At 40.6% G+C, this 24,132-nt stretch overlaps 1 protein-coding gene across 1 annotated transcript; it reads right to left on the reverse strand.

Moving 5' to 3' along the window:
• Positions 1 to 21,722: 21,722 nt before the first annotated feature.
• Positions 21,723 to 23,494, reverse strand: LOC130730125 (uncharacterized). Its single transcript, XM_057582035.1, has 2 exons — positions 23,309 to 23,494; positions 21,723 to 22,436 (listed from the first exon to the last, which is right to left on the reverse strand). Exons 1-2 carry the CDS (start codon positions 23,492 to 23,494, stop codon positions 21,723 to 21,725), a joined length of 900 nt encoding a protein of 299 aa, XP_057438018.1.
• Between the last annotated feature and the right edge of the window lie 638 nt (positions 23,495 to 24,132).

The following is a 24,132-nucleotide window of genomic DNA, read 5'->3' on the forward strand; positions in this document are numbered from 1 at the left end:
AAAATGCTACAAAGTCAAATCAAATAAACTTCCCGTTGAAGAAGAAACCAAGAAAGCTTTGTGCAGAAGTTTCAAGATGAAAACCAAATCTCTCCCACAAACACTATGATGAAAAAATGTATCGTGTGTCACTATCAGATTTTCATATCTCTACACTAGCGGATAGAAGTTTAGACATATGCTACCTACTACATGACAGATTACATCTTTAAGGCATAAGGTCTCAATCAAACAGTACCACGCTCTGACGCAAGTACATTTTGTATCGTTTGATCCAACAGCCATAATCTTCATGAAGAACAAGCTCCAACGACTGATATCTTTCACTCACAGAAGATTCAAAAGTATAAAGGGAAGAAGTTAGGACATGAAGAAGCACTGCTTATGCTCACATAGATTGAGCTTTTATGCTCAAATTACTTAAGCGTGAAAAGAAGCCTCAGGGCTTATCACTCAGAGATGATCATCAACAACGTCTTCTTGAACATGGAGAGTGGATTTTCTTAAGAGTAAAATTCTATGTAACTCTCTCATGTAACAAAATATAAAGTATACACTAAGAGTCAAATCTCATCTAAAATACTTTATGATTCATGAACTTAAATGCATCTACCATCACTGTTATTAAAAGAGACTATTGGTAGATGAAATGATCTTGAGAAAGATCGTTTAAGGAGAAGTCGAGGAGTCTTGATAATACTTAGTAAGGTGAAGTCCTTCGAATACTTGTGCCTCGAGAGGCAGAGGAAAAATAATACTCAACAATGCCTGGAGAGGCAATGGCTAAAGAATACTCAGTAATGCCTGAAGAGGCAGTGGGAAAATAATACTTGTAATGCCTGGAGAGGAAGTTGCAAAAGAACACTTAACTGCCTGAAGAGGTAGGGACAAAGAGTGCGTTATGCCTAAAGAGGCATGTGCAATAATACTTGTAAGGAGAAGTTCTCGATACTTGAGCTTAGTGAAATCTTGACGTTGCCCAGGACTGGGTGTAGCCCTATCCTTCTGGGGGTGAACCAGGATAAAAATGTTTGTGTGCATCATCTACCTCTCTGTTATTCATTTCCGCTGCACCAAACGATTTCAGCAAAGATGATATATCTTTCAATCATTTGGAAATCCAAGCTTTTGGATAGCACAATTCAAACCCCCCTTTCTTGTATTACTCTGATCAACTTCAGAACCCAGTTCTTGACCGCATGGGTTGCATGGCGGTTCTCCAAGATGATAGAGGCGATTGGATTTCAGGTATTTTAATTTGATGAGTTTTGGGCAAGGAAATAAGTTCATGGAAGAGATTGTGGCGGTGGAGTTGGGACTTAATCATGCTATTGGTCTCCAGGTTCATAACGTGGTGTGCATGACAATTTGTCTTCAGATTGTGAATATTTTGCAAACACAGGTGGATGTTAGCACGTTTTGGGAGCGGGACGTCATTCACCATGTTAAAAAAATGATGACTAAAATCCAAAAAAATGATTCATGTCAAGTGTGGAAGAGACCTCCTTCCTTTGTTTATGTACCCCTGTACTTGGATGAAATTAGCCCGTGTTTCTATTTTGTTGTTAATTTTTCTCCTGTAACCAATTTTTTTTCAATTACATATTAAAATTACTTCGAAACAAAAATAATGATCAATAATATCATGAGAAAAAAATAGTTGAAAACTATATAATTTAAATTTTTATGTTTAATAATAATAGCAAATAATTCCCTGTATTATTTCATTATTGGTATATATCTTTATTATCACTTTATGAAAAATGTTTTATTCCTATTTATGATGCTCCAAATATTTTTATCTTTATTTTTCTCTTAATAAGGTAATTGGTTTAAACTTCTAGCTTGTCATTAATTTACATTATAGAATTTAGTGTTTTATTTATAAAGTCTTTGTTAATGCTAGCTCAAGTGGTAAGTGTAAGATCAAGTTTTGATCTAGTAGCACAACTCTATGTTTTGATGATTACAAGTTAACCTTTTGATATGAACAATTATGGTACTCTAACGTGTTTTTCTGAGTGTGCTATTCACAGGCTCTGACCTATATTCAATCTCACACGAATCAGAAGCACTGTGCATAAAGAGTGACCCAAGCAACGCTTTCGCAACATTTATGTTCACTATGAACAGTAGAAATGCTTCAGAAGATCTGAAGTTACACAAACTCTGATGTGGACTCAGTCACTAGAAACTCTGAAGATCCAGAAGTTCTGACAACCAAGCAACTCTGAAGGTTCAGATGTTCTGACGGTGTTAAAGACTCTGAAGATCCAGAAGCTGAATAGTGGAAACTCTGACGTCCAGAAGCAAGAAACTCTGAAGACCATGTACTTCCTTCTGAGTTCAGAATCAGAAGATACATCGGTCAGAGGATCTGTGCTTTCCCTCTGACTCTGATCAACCGGCTTCACAAGTTCCAACACGAAGCTTTCCTCTGATCAGAAGTCTCCTAGGTTTAAAGGTCATGTCGCTATCCAAGTACAAAAGCATATGTACTGTTCTGACGACCTACCTAACGTTCTCAGCCACAGCAGAAGCTGGAATTTCCAGAACTGCCCTCCAACAGTAGCATTTCCATGCAGCGTTCAAACCCTAATCCTTGGAGTATAAATAGAGGCTGAATATTGAAAGATGCGGTTGGAAGAATTTACACAAGCACAAGCTATATTCAAAAACCTTCAAGCATTCTTTCATCTGAAATTCATTGTGTTTACTATTAGCTTTTAAGAAGCAAATCTCTTGTAAACATTCTTTGTTAAACAGTTTGTTTAGTTACCTTTAGGAGATCAAGGTTGATCGGATCCTAGAGAAGACTAAGAGAGTGAATCTTAGTGTGAGCTAAGTCAGTGTAATTGTCAGTCACTTGTAGGTTTCAAGTGCAGTTGTAACACTTTACCTGATTAGTGGATTGCCTTCATTCTAAGAAGGAAGAAATCACCTTGACGGGTGGACTGGATTAGCTTGAGGGATTTATCAAGTGAACCAGGATAAAAATCCTTGTGTGCTTTTCTATTTCTTATCTTTAGCACTTAAGTCTCGAAAGATTTGTTAAAATCTTTAAGGTGGAAGCTTTTATTTGAAAACGTTATTCAAACCCCCCCCTTTCTACCGTTTTTCATACCTTCAATTGGTATCAGAGCGCAAGTTCTGATTACCACACCTAACAGTGTTCAGTGATCCGGGCCGGTGTGAAAAACAATGGCTACCACCAGTGAAACTCAAAGAGATGGTTACAATGCAAAGCCTCCCATGTTCGACGGTCAAAGATTCGAATATTGGAAAGATAGACTTGAAAGTTTCTTTCTGGGTTTTGATGCAGATCTCTGGGATATTATTGTGGATGGCTATGAGCGTCCAGTTGATGCAGAAGGCAAGAAGATCCCAAGGTCAGAGATGACTGCAGATCAAAAGAAGCTGTACTCACAACATCACAAAGCTAGAGCAATTCTTCTGAGTGCTATTTCCTACGAAGAGTACCAGAAGATTACAGATCGTGAGTATGCAAAAGGCATTTTTGAATCTCTGAAGATGTCTCATGAAGGAAACAAGAAAGTCAAAGAATCAAAGGCGTTGTCTTTGATCCAAAAGTATGAATCCTTCGTCATGGAGCCAAACGAGTCCATTGAAGAAATGTTTTCCAGATTTCAGTTGCTTGTAGCTGGAATACGACCTCTCAACAAGAGCTACACAACTAAAGATCATGTCATAAGGGTCATCAGATGTCTTCCTGAAAGCTGGATGCCCTTGGTGACTTCAATAGAGCTCACAAGAGATGTTGAGCATATGAGTTTAGAAGAACTCATCAGCATACTGAAGTGTCATGAGCTGAAGCGCTCAGAGATGCAGGATCTGAGGAAGAAGTCAATAGCCTTAAAATCCAAGTCTGAGAAGGCTAAAGCAGAGAAGTCAAAAGCTCTTCAAGCTGAAGAAGAAGAATCTGAAGAAGCATCAGAAGATTCTGATGAAGATGAGCTGACTCTGATCTCTAAAAGACTCAACCGAATCTGGAAGCACAGGCAGAGCAAGTACAAAGGCTCTGGAAAGGCCAAAGGAAAGTCTGAATCCTCAGGTCAGAAGAAGTTCTCACTTAAGGAAGTCACATGCTTTGAGTGCAAAGAATCTGGGCACTACAAAAGTGACTGTCCAAAATTGAAGAAGGACAAGAAGCCAAAGAAGCACTTCAAGACCAAGAAAAGTCTGATGGTGACTTTTGATGAATCAGAGTCAGAGGATGTTGACTCTGATGGTGAAGTCCAAGGACTCATGGCCATTGTCAAAGACAAAGGAGCAGAGTCAAAGGAAGCTGTTGACTCTGACTCAGAATCAGAAGGAGATCCTAATTCAGACGATGAAAATGAGGTATTCGCTTCTTTCTCTACCTCTGAACTGAAACATGCTTTGTCTGATATTATGGATAAGTATAACTCTTTGTTGTCTAAGCATAAGAAGCTGAAAAAGAACTTATCTGCTATTTCTAAAACTCCTTCTGAACATGAGAAAATCATATCTGATTTGAAAAATGACAACCATACTTTAGTTAATTCTAACTCTGTGCTTAAGAATCAAATTGCCAAGTTAGAAGAAGTTATTGTCTGCGATGCCTCTGATAGTAAGCATGAATCTAAGTATGAAAAGTCCTTTCAAAGATTCCTGGCTAAAAGCGTAGATAGAAGCTTAATGGCTTCATTGATCTATGGCGTGAGCAGAAATGGAATGCATGGCATTGGCTACTCTAAACCAATTAGAAATGAGCCTTCTGTGCCTAAAGCTAAATCTTTGTATGAATGCTTTGTTCCCTCTGGTACCATATTGCCTGGTCCTTTACCTGCTGAAGTTGTTACACCTCCTCTTAAAAAGGGATCTTTCTCTATGTCTAAATATCATGCAAAAATTCCTTTACATTATCGTGTTGAGAAACCCAAGGTGATCAGAACCTCTGGGGTAACTAACAAGAGAGGACCCAGAAAGTGGGTACCTAAGGATAAGATTATCTATGTTGCAGATATCCTTGATAGCTCCACTGAAACACCAGTCATGGTATCTGGACAGTGGATGCTCGCGTCACATGACGGGAGAAAGGCGTATGTTCCAAGAGCTAAAACTTAAGCCAGGAGGTGAAGTTGGCTTTGGTGGCAACGAAAAGGGTAAAATTGTTGGTACTGGTACTATTTGTGTAGATAGTAGTCCATGCATTGATAATGTGTTATTGGTAGACGGCTTAACTCATAACTTATTGTCTATAAGTCAATTAGCTGACAAGGGTTATGATGTTATCTTTAATCAAAAGTCCTTCCGGGCTGTAAGTCAGATCGATGGCTCTGTTCTGTTTAACAGCAAGAGGAAGAACAACATATATAAGATCAGATTATCTGAGTTGGAGGCTCAGAATGTGAAGTGCCTTCTGTCTGTTAATGAAGAGCAATGGGTATGACATAGACGGTTAGGGCATACCAGTATGAGAAAGATTTCTCAGCTGAGCAAGCTAAACCTTGTCAGGGGCTTGCCCACTCTGAAGTTCGCTTCAGACGCTCTTTGTGAAGCATGTCAGAAAGGAAAATTCACAAAAGTCCCTTTCAAGGCAAAGAATGTTGTCTCAACCTCAAGGCCGTTGGAACTTCTGCATATCGACCTTTTTGGAACAGTGAAAACTGAGTCTATAGGTGGCAAGAGATATGGGATGGTCATCGTTGACGACTATAGCCGCTGGACATGGGTAAAGTTTCTAACCCGCAAGGATGAGTCTCATGCTGTGTTCTCTACCTTCATAGCTCAAGTGCAAAACGAGAAGGCCTGTAGGATTGTGCGTGTCAGAAGTGACCATGGTGGAGAGTTTGAGAATGACAAGTTTGAGAGTCTGTTTGATTCCTATGGAATTGCACATGACTTCTCTTGTCCCAGAACTCCTCAACAAAATGGTGTTGTTGAGAGGAAGAACAGAACTCTTCAGGAGATGGCTAGAACCATGCTGCAAGAAACTGGCATGGCTAAGCACTTTTGGGCAGAGGCAGTAAACACAACGTGTTACATTCAGAACAGAATCTCTGTGAGACCAATTCTGAATAAGACTCCCTATGAATTGTGGAAGAACATAAAACCCAACATTTCTTACTTTCATCCTTTTGGTTGTGTTTGTTATGTTCTTAATACTAAGAATAGATTGCATAAATTTGATGCTAAGTCTTCTAAATGTCTATTACTTGGTTACTCTGAGAGATCTAAAGGTTTTAGATTTTATAATACTGATGCTAAGACTATTGAAGAGTCTATTCATGTTAGATTTGACGATAAGCTTGACTCTGACCAGTCAAAGCTAGTTGAGAAATTTGCAGATTTAAGTATAAATGTTTCTGACAAAGGCAAAGCTCCAGAGGAAGCTGAGCCAGAGGAAGATGATCCAGAAGAAGAAGTTGGTCCCTCTGATTCACAAACTCTGAAGAAGAGCAGAATCACTGCAGCTCACCCTAAGGAATTGATTCTGGGCAACAAAGACGAACCAGTCAGAACCAGATCAGCCTTCAGACCCTCTGAAGAGACCCTGCTTAGTCTGAAAGGATTGGTTTCCTTAATTGAACCCAAGTCATTTGATGAAGCTCTTCAGGACAAGGACTGGATTCTGGCCATGGAAGAAGAATTGAATCAATTTTCTAAGAATGATGTTTGGAGCTTAGTGAAGAAGCCTGAGAGTGTCCATGTAATTGGAACAAAATGGGTGTTCAGAAACAAGCTGAATGAGAAAGGAGATGTAGTCAGAAACAAGGCAAGGCTAGTTGCTCAAGGCTACAGCCAGCAGGAAGGAATAGACTACACAGAAACATTTGCTCCAGTAGCAAGACTAGAAGCAATCAGACTGTTGATCTCCTTCTCAGTGAATCACAACATAATTCTACATCAGATGATGTTAAGAGTGCCTTCCTAAATGGATATATATCAGAGGAAGTCTACGTTCATCAACCCCCAGGTTTTGAGGATGAGAAGAACCCAGACCATGTGTTCAAATTGAAGAAATCACTCTATGGTCTGAAGCAAGCTCCCAGAGCATGGTATGAGAGACTCAGCTCATTCCTTCTGGAGAATAAGTTTGTAAGGGGTAAAGTAGATACAACTCTCTTTTGCAAAACTTACAAAGATGATATCTTAATTGTGCAAATTTATGTTGATGATATTATATTTGGCTCTGCTAATCAATCTCTATGCAAAGAATTTTCTGAGATGATGCACGCTGAATTTGAGATGAGTATGATGGGAGAACTCAAGTACTTTCTGGGTATACAAGTTGATCAAACACCAGAAGGAACATATATCCATCAGAGCAAGTACACTAAAGAACTTCTGAAGAAGTTCAATATGCTGGATTCTACAATGGCCAAGACTCCAATGCATCCTACATGCATTCTGGAGAAAGAAGATGCAAGTGGTAAAGTATGTCAGAAGCTCTATCGTGGTATGATAGGTTCACTTCTATATTTAACTGTATCTAGGCCAGATATATTATTTAGTGTTCATTTATGTGCTCGTTTCCAATCAGATCCAAGGGAAACCCACTTGACTGCTGTTAAGAGGATCCTAAGGTATCTGAAAGGTACCACTAACCTTGGCTTGATGTATAAGAAAACATCGGAGTATAACCTTTCAGGTTATTGTGATGCTGATTATGCTGGAGATAGAACAGAGAGAAAAAGCACTTCTGGAAATTGTCAATTTCTGGGAAGCAACTTAGTCTCATGGGCAAGCAAGAGGCAATCAACCATTGCACTATCAACTGCAGAGGCAGAATACATCTCAGCAGCAATATGCAGCACTCAGATGCTCTGGATGAAACATCAGCTAGAGGATTATCAGATCTTTGAGAGCAATATCCCAATCTATTGTGATAACACTGCTGCAATTTCATTGAGTAAGAATCCTATCTTACATTCAAGGGCAAAGCACATTGAGGTAAAGTATCATTTTATTAGAGATTATGTACAGAAGGGCGTACTTCTTCTGAAGTTTGTTGATACTGACCATCAATGGGCAGATATTTTTACAAAGCCCTTGGCAGAGGATAGATTTAATTTCATTCTGAAAAATCTGAATATGGACTTTTGTCCAGCATGAAGATGGATCAGAACCTCTGACTATGATACTTCCTTATCAGAAGATGTCTAGTCCAGAAGGTAACTCTATCAGAGTTTATGTACCCACTGGTGCTGACTCTGAAGCTGAGACAGTAAACGTGTGTCAGTATCTCTGATGCATAGTTCCTTGTGCCCGTGTGACAGTCTGTCATAATGAGTGTTGATGTGCTTCTCTCCTGCGTGTGATATGTGTATTTCCTGTAATATCTATCTTTAATTTTCAACCGTTGATTTTAAATTGCTTTTTGAATCAACAACGGTTATTTGTCAAATCCCACTATACACACACGTTCTCCTACACTTAAGGTTTTACACTCTCTCTCTTCAGTTTTCCAAAACCTCTCACCCACGATCTCTCTCTCTCTCTCTCTATTCATCATCTTCATCTTCAACCCAAACCTTCAACCGCTCAAAATGGTGAGACAAACCAGAACTGAAGCCTCTGAAGCAACCAGGTTCCCTCACATGGTAGTGGGTCAAGCTACAGGCCAAATGGGTCCTGAGAATCCGATTCAAGGTCAAGCGTCGGAGAAGATGATTCCAATCGCAGAACGGGACTGTGCATTTCACTGTGTGTATGCTCCTGAAGAACTCCAAGTTCTTGCAGAGTGGAGATTCGACCTCGACAATCTTGCTGCAAATGGGTATGACTTGCGTCCTGAAGTTCAAGCTCAGGGATGGGAAGAGTACTTCAACAGGCTCAAAGGACCAATCTATGACAAATTGGTCAAGGAATTCTGGAAGCATGCCGACTGCGATGACACTCAGGTGGTTTCCCACATTGCCGGAAGGAGGATAATCATCACTGAGAAGTCGATCGTGAATCTGCTGGGTGCAGAAACTGCAAATGGGTATCGATTTAAACTGACAGAATCGAAGCTGAAACCCAAAACCAAGGATGAAACCAATAAGGCTCTGTACACCACATACAAATCGGGCAAGACTGACTACAAGGTGGTTGATCTTCATCCCAAGCTCAGAATCTGGCACAAGATTCTGCTACACTGCATCAACCAGAGGTCAAATGACAGTTCCCCAGACTACATCAACTTCTGCCAGAAGGCGATGTTATTCTTCATCCAAGACAAGACGAAGATCTGCCTTCCCTTCTTCTTGTTCTCTTACCTGAAGGAATGTATCAGGAAGTCAAGGACAACTGCCTCCCTCAAGTCTGCCATCAAGTATATTCCCTTTGGGAGATTGCTATCAGATCTCTTCATTGAGAGCAACTTCGTGCAAGATCTGTTCAAGGCTGGATGCACAGAGGATCTGACCACCATCGTTAGTGATGTCTTCACTGCCAATTCCTTGAAGAAGATGGGTCTGGTCAAGAAGAAAATTGCCCCAGCTCATGAAGATACATCTGCTGAAATCAGACAGAGAAGGGTGCCTCTGAACGACTATCCTTTGTGGACCCAGGCAGACAATCCAGAAGCTATCAAGTGCTATGTGGAAGATCTAAGGGCACAAGGCTTTGAGATTGATGTAGATGAATTCTTCAGAAGATTGCCCCCAGCTCCAGAGTTTGACTCTCCTCCCAAGAGGAAAGTTCAGAGGAAGATGGTCTTAGAAGAATCCTCTGAGGAATCTGATGTCCCTCTGAAGAGGAAGAAGGAGGCTGACCAGCCTAAGAGAAAACATGCTGAAACCACCAAGCTAGATACTGGTAATGATGGTGATGATGGTGATAATGAGGATGGTCCTTCTCCTCCCAAGAAGAAGAAGAAGCAGGTCAGAATTGTGGTGAAGCCTACACGGGTGGAACCAGCTGCTCAAGTGATCAGAAGGATTGAAACTCCTTCCAGAGTGACTAGGTCATCAACGCAATCTTCACGTAAGTCTGTTGTTGATTCTGATGATGATTTGAATACATTTGATGCACTCCCCATCTCTGCTATGCTCAAACGATCTTCAAACCCACTCACTCCTATTCCCGAATCCCAACCAGCTGCACAAACCACTTCTCCACCCCATTCACCAAGGTCTTCATTTTTCCAACCTTCCCCAAATGAAGCACCTCTCTGGAACATGCTTCAGAACCAACCTTCTAGACAGGATGAACCAACCTCTCCCATTACCATCCAATACAACCCATTAACCTCTGAACCCATCATCCCTGACCAACCAGCTCTTAACCAAACAGAACCTGAACCCAGAACGTCTGATCACTCTGCCCCCAGAGCATCAGCACGTAAAGCAAACAGAACCACCGATACAGACTCCTCCACTGCCTATACACCTGTATCATTCCCAACCAATGTTGCTGACTCCTCCCCTTCCAATAACTCTGAATCCATTCGAAAATTCATGGAAGTCAGAAAAGAAAAGGTGTCTACCTTAGAAGAGTATTACCTCACCTGTCCAAGCCCTAGGAGATATCCTGGACCTAGACCTGAACGTCTAGTTGACCCAGATGAACCTATCTTGGCCAACCCTTTACATGAGGCAGACCCTTTGGATCAACAAGCTCAACCTGACCCTGTCCAACAAGAGCCCGTTCAACCAGACCCAGAACAATCTGTGTCTAACCACTCTTCGGTTAGATCACCCAATCCTCTGGTTGACACCTCTGAACCACACCTTGGAACCTCTGAACCTCATGTCCAAACCTTTGACATTGGTTCTCCCCAAGGTGCCTCTAAGCACAGTAGCAATCACCCAGCCTCTCCAGAAACCAACCTCTCTATAGTTCCCTACACTCACCTCAGACCCACCTCTCTCTCTGAGTGCATCAATGTTTTCAATCATGAAGCTTCTTTGATGCTCCGCAACGTGAAAGGTCACACTGACCTGAGTGAGAATGCTGATTCTGAGGCTGAAGAGTGGAATAGTCTGAGCACTTGGCTAGTGGCTCAAGTTCCAGTTATGATGCAGCATCTGACTGCGGAAAGGGATCAAAGGATCGAGGCTGCCAAGCAGAGATTTGCAAGAAGGGTGGCTCTTCATGAACAACAACAGAGACATAAGCTTCTTGAAGCTGTTGAAGAGGCCAGAAGAAAGCAAGAGTAAGCAGAAGAAGCTGCACGTCAAGCAGCAGCTCAAGCTGAACAAGCACGATTAGAGGCAGAAAGACTTGAAGCTGAAGCTGAAGCCCTTAGATGCCAAGCACTTGCACCAGTGGTTTTTACTCCTGTTGCTTCTGCTTCCATTCCAGCTCATCAAGCTGCTCAGTCTGTACCTTCTAGTTCCACACAGCCAAGCACGTCCAGACTCGACATCATGGAACAACGTCTTGACACTCATGAGTCTATGCTAATTGACATGAAGCAAATGCTGATGGAACTTCTGCGTCGATCTGATAAACCCTAGTCTTAGGATCTCTTCGCTCTTTTCTCTCTTCACTTGGTTTACTTTGTTATCTTCTGTTTATTTTCCTTTTTATTTTTTATGTTTTGTTAGTTGTTACTTATGCTTGCACTCTCATGTATATATATATTTGTCACTTTGTGTTTGCCAAAATTTTCTTTATTCATAATATTTATGCTCATACATCATACATTTCTTTCTTTCCTAAAAGTCTAGAATGGAGGATCCCTCCTCATTCTTCTGCACTCCTAGCGCTGCCCTGACCTCTCCTTCTCCAGACGATCCAACGCATATTGGATGTTGTTGAGACTGCCTTTTAGCTCATTCATCTCCAGAATTTCTTCTGTTGTCTTGAGCTTCTTCTCTATGGCTTCCTTTTCTTCCAGCAGCTTCAGTTCAAGCTGGCTGAGTTCTTGCACTTCCTCTGTAACACCCCGATTTCGGTGGCGTCACTTTAGTAACCAAAATAAACTTAATGCGGAAAAACGTGAATATTTTTTTTTTATAATAACTAAGACAAGACTGAATTAAATAAAACCCAAATGCGAAAAGTAATAAAACTAATATACAATATATAAACAGCCCCCGCTGTAAGTAACAACCTCGTCACGAGTAACCTCCAGTGACGGAAAGAAAACTGTAACGCCCGTAGGCAATATGTACAAACCAAATAAAAAGGTGAAGTGTCCGCAACACCATCCCTCAAAACTGAGAATAAGTCAGCCCAGATGGCCTAAAACAAGACCTCCTAAGTCCAACCAACTCCCTGTGATTCCCGTAAAGAAACCACACAAAAAGCTATAGGTGGGAAACTACCCTAGTCCCAAAGGAACAAATGATGTTCAGAGCTAGGACTCTACTCCTACACTAATCCCATCTCGAGGAGCTCACACTAACACTCAATCCTACATGCTAGCATGATCGTCGTCCGAATTCGAAATCCAGAACGACCTAGTCTACATACACCATCCGTCCTCCTCTCGCAACCGCGATACGCTCCAGTTCCTGCATCTCAACCCTAGTTCCTCCCGAAGGATGAACCATCATGAATCAGCCCGCCAAAGAGATCTGACAAAGGGCGTTTGTTCGCCAAAGCACACACAGAAGACGCGAGGGTCAACTCCAAAGAATTATATAAATAATACCACCAATAGATACCATTAAAAGATTAGCCACTTAGGCTTATAACTAGGGATAACATCCTAGGGTTGCATTATTCCACAAAGAATATAACGACAGTAAAACACAGTTAACATGCATCAAGTAGAACTAACAAGTATCAAACACACTCATCAACTAAGTCAGTATGCATGTCGCATGAAATGATATGCAGGTTAACCCAGTCAACCAATATGCAATCCGGAACGTGGTGGACATCAAACGGATCAGCCCTAACACCAGCCACGGTGGGACCATTTCGGCCCGCGTGCCTCTTACACCACAAGGTAGTCAGATCAACTACTAAGAGTCACCTAACAGCGCTCTTACGCGGAAATCCGGGTCTTATGACCATTTTGGAATCCACCGAGGTCCGGTAATCACGCCGTGTATTAACCTCCTATGTGTGCATGAATGCAATGTGATTAGCCAAACAACGTCTCCGACCTCACTCGACACGTCGCCACGTGTTCTAGGTAAATTAATGTCTCTAAAAGCTTACCCTAAGGTAAAAGTCGATTCTGCGACAAAATACAATAATCATAAAATGAGTGCAACCACTCACGATAACTCTTCGAGTCATCAATGCTCTCACGAAGTCTCACGCTTCAGTGGAGTCTCACACATTCACAAAGTCTCACGCTTCAGTGAAGTTTTATGCTTTCACAAGGTCTCTCGCCTCAGTGAATTTACACACTTGCACGAAGTCTCACGCTTCAGTGAAGTTCCATGCTCATCACAAGGTCTCACGCCTCAGTGAAGATCCATGCTTTCCACAAGGTCTCACGCCTCAGTGGAGTATCCCGCATTCACAAGGTCTCACGCCTCAGTGAAGCTTCTCGGCTCATCCCTTGGATGGCTAAACCAACTGCTCCCAGAGCGCAGGAGTATCAACATACTCACAACTTCTTAACATTCTCATTACTTGGGATCCGACGACACTTCTCGCTTTCCACAACTAAGATTTGCATCCAAAGCTTCCTTTCGAGGTTAACGCCATTACTTAAAGATTTAGAGGTTGTTTAATGTCTTATGAGTTTTCTTTTCAAAATAATATCCTTTTAGTCTTATCGCAAATCCTATAAGTTCTCGGGATCTCCAAATCCCCAAATGACTCCAGAGAATGTCTCGATCCATAAACATCATAACAAGGCCCGACTCTCATTCGTCCTATCAAGCTTCCTCCAAAACTCTCAAAATAAAATCGGCATGACCTGCCCGCTATCCTCACCATTCAGAATCTCAGTTTCTAGTGCAAAGCATATTTAAATCATCACAATCAACAACATGTCATATATCCATAAATCTCATCATAAACACTTAACACTTAGCGTATAAAGCATGCACCACACATCCTAGATTACCCACATAGCACATAGCATGTAAGTCAATCTCAAAAACATTCAGTAGATGAATCATCTACATTGTCAGCCGAAGCCTCAGAAAACATTTTCCAATCACACACAATCCAGTGCATAAACAATAAACAATGTCGAAAACATCGACCCTAAGCATTAACTAGAGATTCAGTGAGAAGCCCTCACCTGTAGATTCTCCAGGACGATCTCCTAACACTTGTTCACAATCAAAGGCTTGCTCCTCTGGGAATTCCTCAAAATCACCTTTAGAGCAAAACCACAGAAATACTATCAGAATCTATCGAAAACTAAGCTATCGATACTTACTAAGGTTACTCGAAGTAATCTATACTCTAAGGTACGATAATCTAGCGCGAAAAGACAAGTTTTCGGAAAAGGAAATTTCCTCCTCCCCCTTTAATAGGTTCGGCCACTTTAGGTAATTAGGAGACTCGATTTTTCTTCGATCAAACTTGGTTCCTATACTATCATTAGCCGTAACTAAGGGTATTCTGAACTCGGAAAAATTATCGGATCAAAAACTGTCGTAGGGGTATTTTGGTCATGATTTTTAACTTAGAAATTTCAAAACTGAAATCCCAAAAACCAAATTTTGCAGGGACGTCACCAACGGCGTTTATGACAACTAATCCTACTAGCACTAAGCTAAGGCAATAGTTTTCAGCCTAAAGGTTGAAGCTTTACTCCAAAAACTCCAAAAATGGGTATTTTAGGCTAAAATTGATTCCGGCGACATAACGGAAAATCTAACCCGGCAGAAGTGATCTTGGGCACATAAGGAAGAGGTTTAGAATCAGAAATGAAAGATTCAGGATAGTTTTGCAAAAACCCATAAACTATCGGCTCAGAAAAGTCTACAGAAAAGCTATGGAAAAAGCGATCAGAGGTAAGGATTAGCGACTATACCTCGAAACCTTGAAGCAGCAACTAACGGATCAACGATCAAGCAAGTAATGAAGAAAATTCTTCTTCCTTCTTCCTTGGATGAACTCGCGGCCTTGAGGAGAGAAAATGGAGGAGTTTTGTGTTTTTTTCTCACTTGTTTGCTATATATAGAAGATGGAAATTCGCGGGAAAATGAAAGTTTCGCGAATCTGATTTTTCCGGCGTCATTCTCCGTGAATTCTAAGATAGGTTTTGGCGAAAGAATTCCAAAACTAAAATGAGGTCTCCTTATATTTTTGGCAACTAAAGCATAGTCGGTGTAAAACTATTTTACCCGATAAGTTGCTTTTTGCATCGAATGTCGGAATGGAAAACTTCCTTCTGAAGAAAGATTGAAATCATCAAGAGAAATGGGTGTACGCGTGTAGAATCTTCAATTGAAGCTCTGAATAGAAAAAGTCCCCATAGTCGGGTGATTCTAGGGTTTTGAAATACCAGGGATTCGGTTTCGGCAAACTTCCGATTATTGGAATCGGACGTTCGTAGATCCTAGAGTTTCGCCTCGAAACGATTTTGATATATGGAAAAAGAGAAGTTCTAACATTTCTCTGAAGATTTTTGGAATTAACTTCCATCGTGCCTAAAAGTGAAAATTAGCTATATACTAGGGTTTCTGACCTAGGTTAAGCGTATAACGATCGTACTATAACTTTTATCGATCATGATGTAATCCTTTGACTTTTCCTGAACTTTCTCCTTCATAAATTTATTTCATTTGGTAAACTCTAGTTCAGGTTTCCCTTCACAATACATCAACCCTAATCGTAAATGGAAATCTCTTCCACTGATCCTAAGCTTAAAATCTTGTGTCTTACATCCTCCATGAAGGCAAGGAATTCCTTCAAGTCATTCTTCAACTCTGGACGCAGGTCCTCCTCAAGCAGTGTCCTCGTCAGCTCTGGAATGGTCGTTGCACCCTCTGGATGCCGGATGTTCAGGAACAAGTCCTCCTCAAAGGCCTTTCTTCTGAGCTCTTCCAGTGCTACCTTGTATGATGCCATTTTTTTTTTCTTTACGGTATTGATCGAGTTGTGAAGCTTACCCTCTTCTAACTCCTTTTTATAAGCTTCCTTCGCGTCTTGGAAGTTATTGCTCCTCCAGTTTCTCGAGGATAAGTCCTTGGTAACTGAAGTTCTATTTACTCCCGTGGCCGGTGGTAAACGTTCTTCTCCCGCATTAACTCCATTCTTTACTTCGCGTAACTCTCATTCATGCATCGTTTATTTCTCCATTTTCTTAAACTTAGATCTTCTCTAAGGGGGAGTACCTTGTACTTCAAGCTAAGTTTTTCACACCCCATGCTTTTTGCTTATGACAAAAAGGGAGTACACCCAGTTTTTGATGTGTAAGCTGTGTTAGTGTGATTTTTTTCTTTTGGAGAATTTAAGAGTTCCACCTTTATGACCATAGATATGTCATTGGGCAAATACAAGGAATACATTTCACTTCCTCTGAAGTGATTTTAGTTCGACTCTGATACCCAAGACTCTGATACCTTGTCCGTTGACTCTGAATACTTATGCGCTCTGATTATTCTTGTTCATCTATGTCATAAGTTTTTCACTCTGAACTCTTATATTATTTAGCTCAGAATCTAGACTTTACTAACGTTTTCATCAAGTATTAGATTCAGGGGGAGCTAAGCTCAGAATCAAGCAGTGACTTGAATTCAGAATGAGCAAGATAAACTATTCACATCAGGATAAGTCTTATTCTATATCCCTAAACTCTGAGTGAATTCAGTTTATTGTTTAAGAACTGTTCATCAAAAATCTTAGTTTTGTCATCATCAAAAAGGGGGAGATTGTAAGATCAAGTTTTGATCTAGTAGTACAACTCTATGTTTTGATGATTACAAGTTAACCTTTTGATATGAACAATTATGGTACTCTAACGTATTTTTCTGAGTGTGCTATTCACAGGCTCTGACCTATATTCAATCTCACACGAATCAGAAGCACTGTGCATAAAGAGTGACCCAAGCAACGCTTTCGCAACATCTATGTTCACTATGAACAGTAGAAATGCTTCAGAAGATCTGAAGTTACACAAACTCTGATGTGGACTCAGTCACTAGAAACTCTGAAGATCCAGAAGTTCTAACAACCAAGCAACTCTGAAGGTTCAGATGTTCTGACGGTGTTAAAGACTCTGAAGATCCAGAAGCTGAATAGTGGAAACTCTGACGTCCAGAAGCAAGAAACTCTGAAAACCATGTACTTCCTTCTGAGTTCAGAATCAGAAGGTACATCGGTCAGAGGATCTGTGCTTTCCCTCTGACTCTGATCAACCGGCTTCACAAGTTCCAACACGAAGCTTTCCTCTGATCAGAAGTCTCCTAGGTTTAAAGGTCATGTCGCTATCCAAGTACAAAAGCATGTGTACTGTTCTGACGACCTACCTAACGTTCTCAGCCACAGCAGAAGCTGGAATTTCCAGAACTGGCCTCCCACGGTAGCATTTCCATGCAGCGTTCAAACCCTAATCCTTGGAGTATAAATAGAGGCTGAATATTGAAAGATGCGGTTGGAAGAATTTACACAAGCACAAGCTATATTCAAAAACCTTCAAGCATTCTTTCATCTGAAATTCATTGTGTTTACTATTAGCTTTTAAGAAGCAAATCTCTTGTAAACATTCTTTGTTAAACAGTTTGTTTAGTTACCTTTAGGAGATCAAGGTTGATCGGATCCTAGAGAAGACTAAGAGAGTGAATCTTAGTGTGAGCTAAGTCAGTGTAATTATTAGTCACTTGTAGGTTTCAAGTGCAGTTGTAACACTTTACCTGATTAGTGGATTGCCTTCATTCTAAGAAGGAAGAAATCACCTTGACGGGTGGACTGGATTAGCTTGAGGGATTTATCAAGTGAACCAGGATAAAAATCCTTGTGTGCTTTTCTATCTCTTATCTTTAGCACTTAAGTCTCGAAAGATTTGTTAAAATCTTTAAGGTGGAAGCTTTTATTTGAAAACGTTATTCAAACGCCCCCCTTTCTACTGTTTTTCATACCTTCAGTAAGAGTTAGGACATGTGGTTGTGGGGGAGGTCCGAAAATCAATTCCTGGAGAATGTAATTTATTTTTCCGATGTATCAAATAAATAATTTATATTGGCTTAATTCCAGTTTGGGTCCCTGATGTTTCAGAAAGGTGCGGTCTACACCCCCTTTGTATAAAACTTGCGGTCAAGGTCCCTCATGATTCCATAACGATCTATTGAGGCCCTTATGTTAAGTTTCGTCAGTTGACTAAACGGAACTCACTGGCGGTGCATTTATTATTATTTTTTATGTTTAAAACATAATTATTAAATTCATCAGTGACGGAAATAATCCGTCACAAAGGAAACAGAGGAATGCCATGGGAGTAGTAAAAGTAAAAATTCTCTCTGAGTCTTTGTTCTTCATCTTCAAGCTTCTTCTTTTTCTAGAACCTTCCCTCTACCTTTATGTTCTTCATCTTCAACTTTCTTCTTTTACTGAAAACAAAAATCCTCTCTGTTCTTTACAGAATCAACCCAAAAGAACGAGATGTAACAAAAAAAATCTTCAATCCCACCCAGAATCCATAACAAAGTTCCAGAACCAGAATCAGAAGATAAAGAGTCCAAAAATGAGAGAAACATAGCTGCAATTTAGAGAAACCCAGAAGCAATTTTTCGCTCTTTTTTCATCTGCATCGAACGAGGACAATGAACAGTTATCTGTCGAACATGAAGGAAGCACGAGATTGAGGATTGGCCTGGTCCTTTCTCAACCGCCATGAAGATTATCAGAGAACGAGAGTCCAGAACCCGAATACTTCAAAGCTCGCACCTTTCCTCCTTCATTCTGGATCTCGATCTGGTCTCTAGGGTTATCTCGTTGTGGGTTTCTCTCACACCTTTCCTCTTCATCCTGACTCTTGATCTGTTTCTCTCACACCTTTCCTCCTTCATCTCTGGTTGTTGTATTTACTGGGGTGGGGTTGGGTTTATGGGTGGTTGCGGCTCAGGAAGAGGACGACAAGGAAGAAGAACATTGATAATCATCATTTTCGTTTGTGACGGATTATTTCCGTCACTAATTTGCTTTTTAGAATTAATGAATTTAATAATTGGGTGAAATTAGGGTTAGATTTGGGGGGAGTCGGGTTTGTCGAATTGGGGGGAAAAAATTTGGGGGAAAAAAATTCTTAATTAAAAAGAAATGTCACGTAGGATTAATGAAGTAACTTCCGTTTGGTCAACTAACAGAAGCTAACAGAAGGGTACCGTTATCACGTTTTTGAAACATGAGGGACCTTGACCGCAAGTTTTATACACGGGGGGTGTAGACCGCACCTTTTTGAAACATCAGGGACCCAAACTGGAATTAAGCCTATTATATTTCATTTACAGTGACTTTTAACCCTTCCTTCCATTTAAATACGCTTGTATCCCTGAATAATGAGCGAGTTTCAATTTTGGTCACTCACCACAGTAAAGTTGCAAAGAAAACTTTGCAATTGGAAAAATTGTCCACTTTCATTCTTTGTAGGAGAGAGAGAGAGAGGATTAGAGAAGGAGAAGAAATGAATTTGATTTATGTTTCTGACAAAGCATATGTGGCACACTCACGTGTTTAGTTAAGCTTATTTGTCATTTTAATTTTTAAAAACCATTTTCCGCATTAGAGTAATGAACCCATTAATTTCTTTAAATTAAAAAAATGTAGAATATCCAAATTTCTTAATTATCTTCTCATTCATCCTCTTCCATAATATGCATCAAATTTCTTCCATCATCTTCATACTATTGATCTCTCTTCATCATCTTCCCTTGATTTATTCCACCCTCTTCATCTTTCTCTCCCGTCCACCATCATCTTTACTAAAACCTCAAAACCTAGCAAACAAGCACACCAAACCAAAAAGTCAAACTTCCTTCAACCCAGAAAATCAAACCCATCAAATAAGCAGCAATGTCCATTCTCTTCTCCTGCAACCCCTTAGTCCCTCATCTTCTTCCTCTTTCAACCATCATAACCAACTTCCTTCACTAGAAAACAATCCAATATAAGTCAATAATATATCCCTAACCCAGGCATCAAAATCAGCAACTTACTCATGTTCCTCAATGCAGCTGTAGTAGAGCCATCATTAGGCCACCATGCATCAAACCCAATCACCGCACTTGTAGCAGTCCATATCCAAAACTCTTTGTTTCAAGCCTTCTCGTTTCCTATCCTCATTGCTCTTTACCACCACCATATCTATGATGTCACACATCCAAGAACCCTGCCATATATATTCTCTAAACAACCACGAGTGCCCTCTCCTCCTCTTTCATCTCTAATTCTTGGTGGCCATCACCATTCCTCATCCTAGACCTCGGCACTTCTCTCTATATCTCTCTCCTCCATCTCTCTTAAACGATGCTCTGTCTCTTTTAGGGAGTTTTATTTGTCTCGAAGAGGGATTAAGGTATGAACCACCCTTTTCTCATGTTTCTGTGAAAAATTATAAACCTGCAAATTTTAGTCCCATACTTTCAATGGCTCAATTTTATTCCTTATATTTTTCTAATTTTGCAATCAAATCACTCCAATAGAAATGTCATCCATTGTTTAAGCCATATCATCAAGGCTAATCCATAGTACTTATTAGTTCATATTTTTTAGTCGTGTAACAACTTACTCAAAAAACACTTGTTTCTTTTCAGGATGCTTGGAGCTTAGTTAATAGTCTCAACCAGAAAGCATGTCAATTACAAGGAAAAATATTCTCATGCCTGATATTGAAATTTCTCTGGTTATATACCGTTTTTTTTTTGGTACAGTAGTTAAAGAACAAAAAAAGAAAGCGGGAAACCCGACCTAAGGTCTCACAAAGGAGACACCCATAGAGTCATCTAATAACAAGAGGGAAAATGCTAAAGAGCACGAAGCTCTACGCGCGAGCACACACACGAGGTTCAAAATATCATATTTTTAAATTAAAAAAAAATTAAAGGCTTTGAAACAACAACAGAAAAATCCTTTGAAACTCCAATTTTGCAAGCTCCACCGAACAAAAACAAAAAAAAAATCCTTTGAAGGCCACAACCTTCTACCACCGCAAGCTCCACCGAGCTACTCTCTCTTCCGACCACCGCAAGTACCCAGCTAAGTCTTGATGTACGTCCACCACCACCATCTGATCCACGCCTCACCTCCTCCGCTCTCATTGACGCTGTGCGCATGGCTCTCGCGAACCTCCCTCGGACAACTGCTCCCAACAGCCGTTCAAGAGCTTGCGGCATTCATCTTCCTCCTCCTTTTCTCTCAATTCCCCCCTCCTCCTTTTCTCTCAATTTTTTACATTTTTTGTAATTTATTCCTGTTTATTAGAATTGGAGCTTGCAATCTGAATTCTAATATTTCAATTTGATGGGGTTGTACGAAAAAAATTGATTTTTCAATGGTTCTTAGGAGAGTCACATCACAGGGTCTTAATCTTCTTCTTGTTGGATTATTTGGTTTGGCCTCGGGGCACTCTGGAGGTGGCGAAGGGTGACAAAGGCTTTTCACAGTGGCCAGAGAGGGTTTAGTTTAGGAACAACACAGTGGAAAAGGAAAGTTGAAAAAAGGAGCGATAAAAACGATGGAGAGAGGGGTGATAACAGACCATGTCGTGCCTATTCGTGCCTATGCTAGTCGTACCATATAGCGGTACTCTAACAAGAGACTCATCCCATCTAAAGGTTGGTCAATAGAGAATAGACTATTATTTTGAACAGCACCAAACTTAGCTAAAAAGTCAGCACACGCATTCGCCTCTCTAAGAGTATGCAACACCTCCACACTTCAATCACGGCTCAGTAAATCCTTGATATCACAAGAGTGACTGCATCAAGAGAATCGGATTGGCACTCCACATTACGATCACCACGATCCCAAACCATACTTAACCCGTAAAAAATTGCGAGAAGCTCAAGGTATAGAATGTTCAGATCATCACGAAAGCCATAGAAACCCCCAAGCCATTGCCCAAGATCACCTCTCAGACAGCCTCCAAACCCTCCCCTACTAGGATTATCTCGAACGCTACCATCAACATTAAGCACCAACCTACCATGGTTTCGAGGATGCCACCGCACAAGCCTAAGAGAAGAAGAAGGGCCCGCATTTGAAATTCCAAAGCAGCTCTGAATATCCCTCGCCATATTTGTTATACTCGACGCTACTACAAAATGATTCATCAACGTATTCTCCAAGCAAAAGTGGTACCGAACTCTCCAAATCCACCATATTGCAGCAGACGCTAGAGGGTCGGAGTCTCCAAGCAGCTCGCGCAACCACACATGCTGGTCCTGGACGAGAAACAAAGGATTAGCAGCAGCGAAACCCACCCTATTCCAAAGCTCCTTAGCCACCCTGCAATCTCGAAGACAATGTAAAACTGTCTCGTCACCATCATGGCACAAAACACACTCAGAAGAAGGCGTCAAACACCGCTTGAAACGACACTCATTAGTAGGGAGAGCATCATGAGAAGCAAGCCAGATGAGGAGAATACACTTCTGAGGTATCTACAGGCGCCAAATCCACCTCCAAATCTCAGGGTTATATACCGTTTGACATGCATTTACTTTTTTTTTTGTTATTAATTAAATGAAGAAGCTTCATAGTTGTTGCCCTACAACAACATTTTTATGTGATTAATAAAATGTGTGTGATAGTTTATAATGAATATGAAGCAATGTATAATTTCAATTTACTTTCATAAAATAAGATATATTAAATTGTGAAGTAATTGGATGAAGACTACTTAATGTCTATCAAAATGTATCATTTGAAACTTTCATTCAGAGATCTTCTTAGTATATTCTATACAAAGAATATTGATTTCAATGCGGTATATATGGATTAGGCTTGATGATATTATCGAATTAGCTTAAAATTGGATGATATTTTTGTTTAAGTCCATATATATATATATATATATATATATATATATATATATTAATAAAGAGGGAAGAGACTAAGTTCGGGAATAGAACAATGAAGATAATAAAAATTTAAAATATTCAACCATCCACAAGATTACATAAGCACAATATCCCTATAAATGACAAGAACCTCCATGAAAAAAGAAAACCCAATAAAGCCGAAGATCTAAACTAGAACCTAAAACCAACACCAAGAGCAATATTCCCACTCAAGGTGGCCACCACTCCTCCATTTCCTGTGTTAGGTTGTGGGCCGTCTCGTCCCAGCGTCAAACATACTACCCAAAGGTTTTCCAATCATCCACACCTTCTTGCCTCTTTCCAACTGAGACCACCAGTAGCGTTCCCGAAATCCAACGGAGCACGACAAACCGAGGGTGTGACCTCACTAGCGGAAGAGCCTTCACCATCAACAACAAATAAACTCATACAGGCGCCCGAGGGAAACTAACGGGGCTTGCGTCCTTTTTTGGACACCCTCTCTCACGAGGAAGAGAAGTGGAAGGGGTCTCAGATGATTGCCTCCTCTCAAAGGTACAACTACCAACAGGAGAAGCAGCCACAAAAGGTGAAATGTCAAGCCTCTCCACTGCTCTAGCCCTGACGCCACACCCCGAAGCAAGAAAAGAAGAGTCCATAGCCAACAAAGAAGCACCATCAAAAAAAGGAGAAATAACCAAGCGTACCTCAAGACCAGACAAGCCCGTCACGGAAAAGGACTCAGCCAACAAAAAAAGAAGAAAACAAATCCAAAGACGGTGGAGGAAGAAACCCACGATGGATAGATTTCAAAAGTCTAAAGATATAAGGATCATAGACTAGAGATAACTTCTGTCTACCCTGAAAAACCAAAGACGACGAAGGAAGCCCTAAAACCACAAAGCTTCTCTCCACCACCCCTAGAACACCGTACTCGACTGAATCAAGCTCCTCCACTGCCACCATCAAAGCCCTCCCTTCATACCTGAAATCTACATCAACCATCTCCGCAAAGCCAAACCCCCTAGAAACAACCCACTGATCAGAGGAAGGCTCAACAATTGACAAACCCTCACTCTTTGAAAAATCTTCAAGGAAAAGAAGGAAATCTCTCTCCAACCCATAAACCCCTTTTACGACGCCCTCATTGAAACCCAAGACATTAAACTACAGAAATAGAACAACATCAGGGACCATATGATCCCGATCGCAGAACTCGGGAAAGACATCAATCAGACCATCATCAAAAGAAGAAATAGAAGATTTCTTGTGCATAATGGAGTGATTTGATTACAAC

This window comes from Lotus japonicus, chromosome 1 (genome assembly GCF_012489685.1).
Source record: "Lotus japonicus ecotype B-129 chromosome 1, LjGifu_v1.2".
Taxonomy (NCBI): Eukaryota; Viridiplantae; Streptophyta; class Magnoliopsida; order Fabales; family Fabaceae; genus Lotus; species Lotus japonicus.

Coding starts and splice junctions, on each gene's coding strand:
- LOC130730125 (XM_057582035.1), bottom strand. CDS start 23,494: ATGGACTCTTCTTTTCTTGCTTCGGGGTGTGGCGTCAGGGCTAGAGCA. Junction 22,437..23,308: donor CAAAAAAGGACGCAAGCCCC/GTTAGTTTCCCT, acceptor TGGCGCCTGTAG/ATACCTCAGAAGTGTATTCT.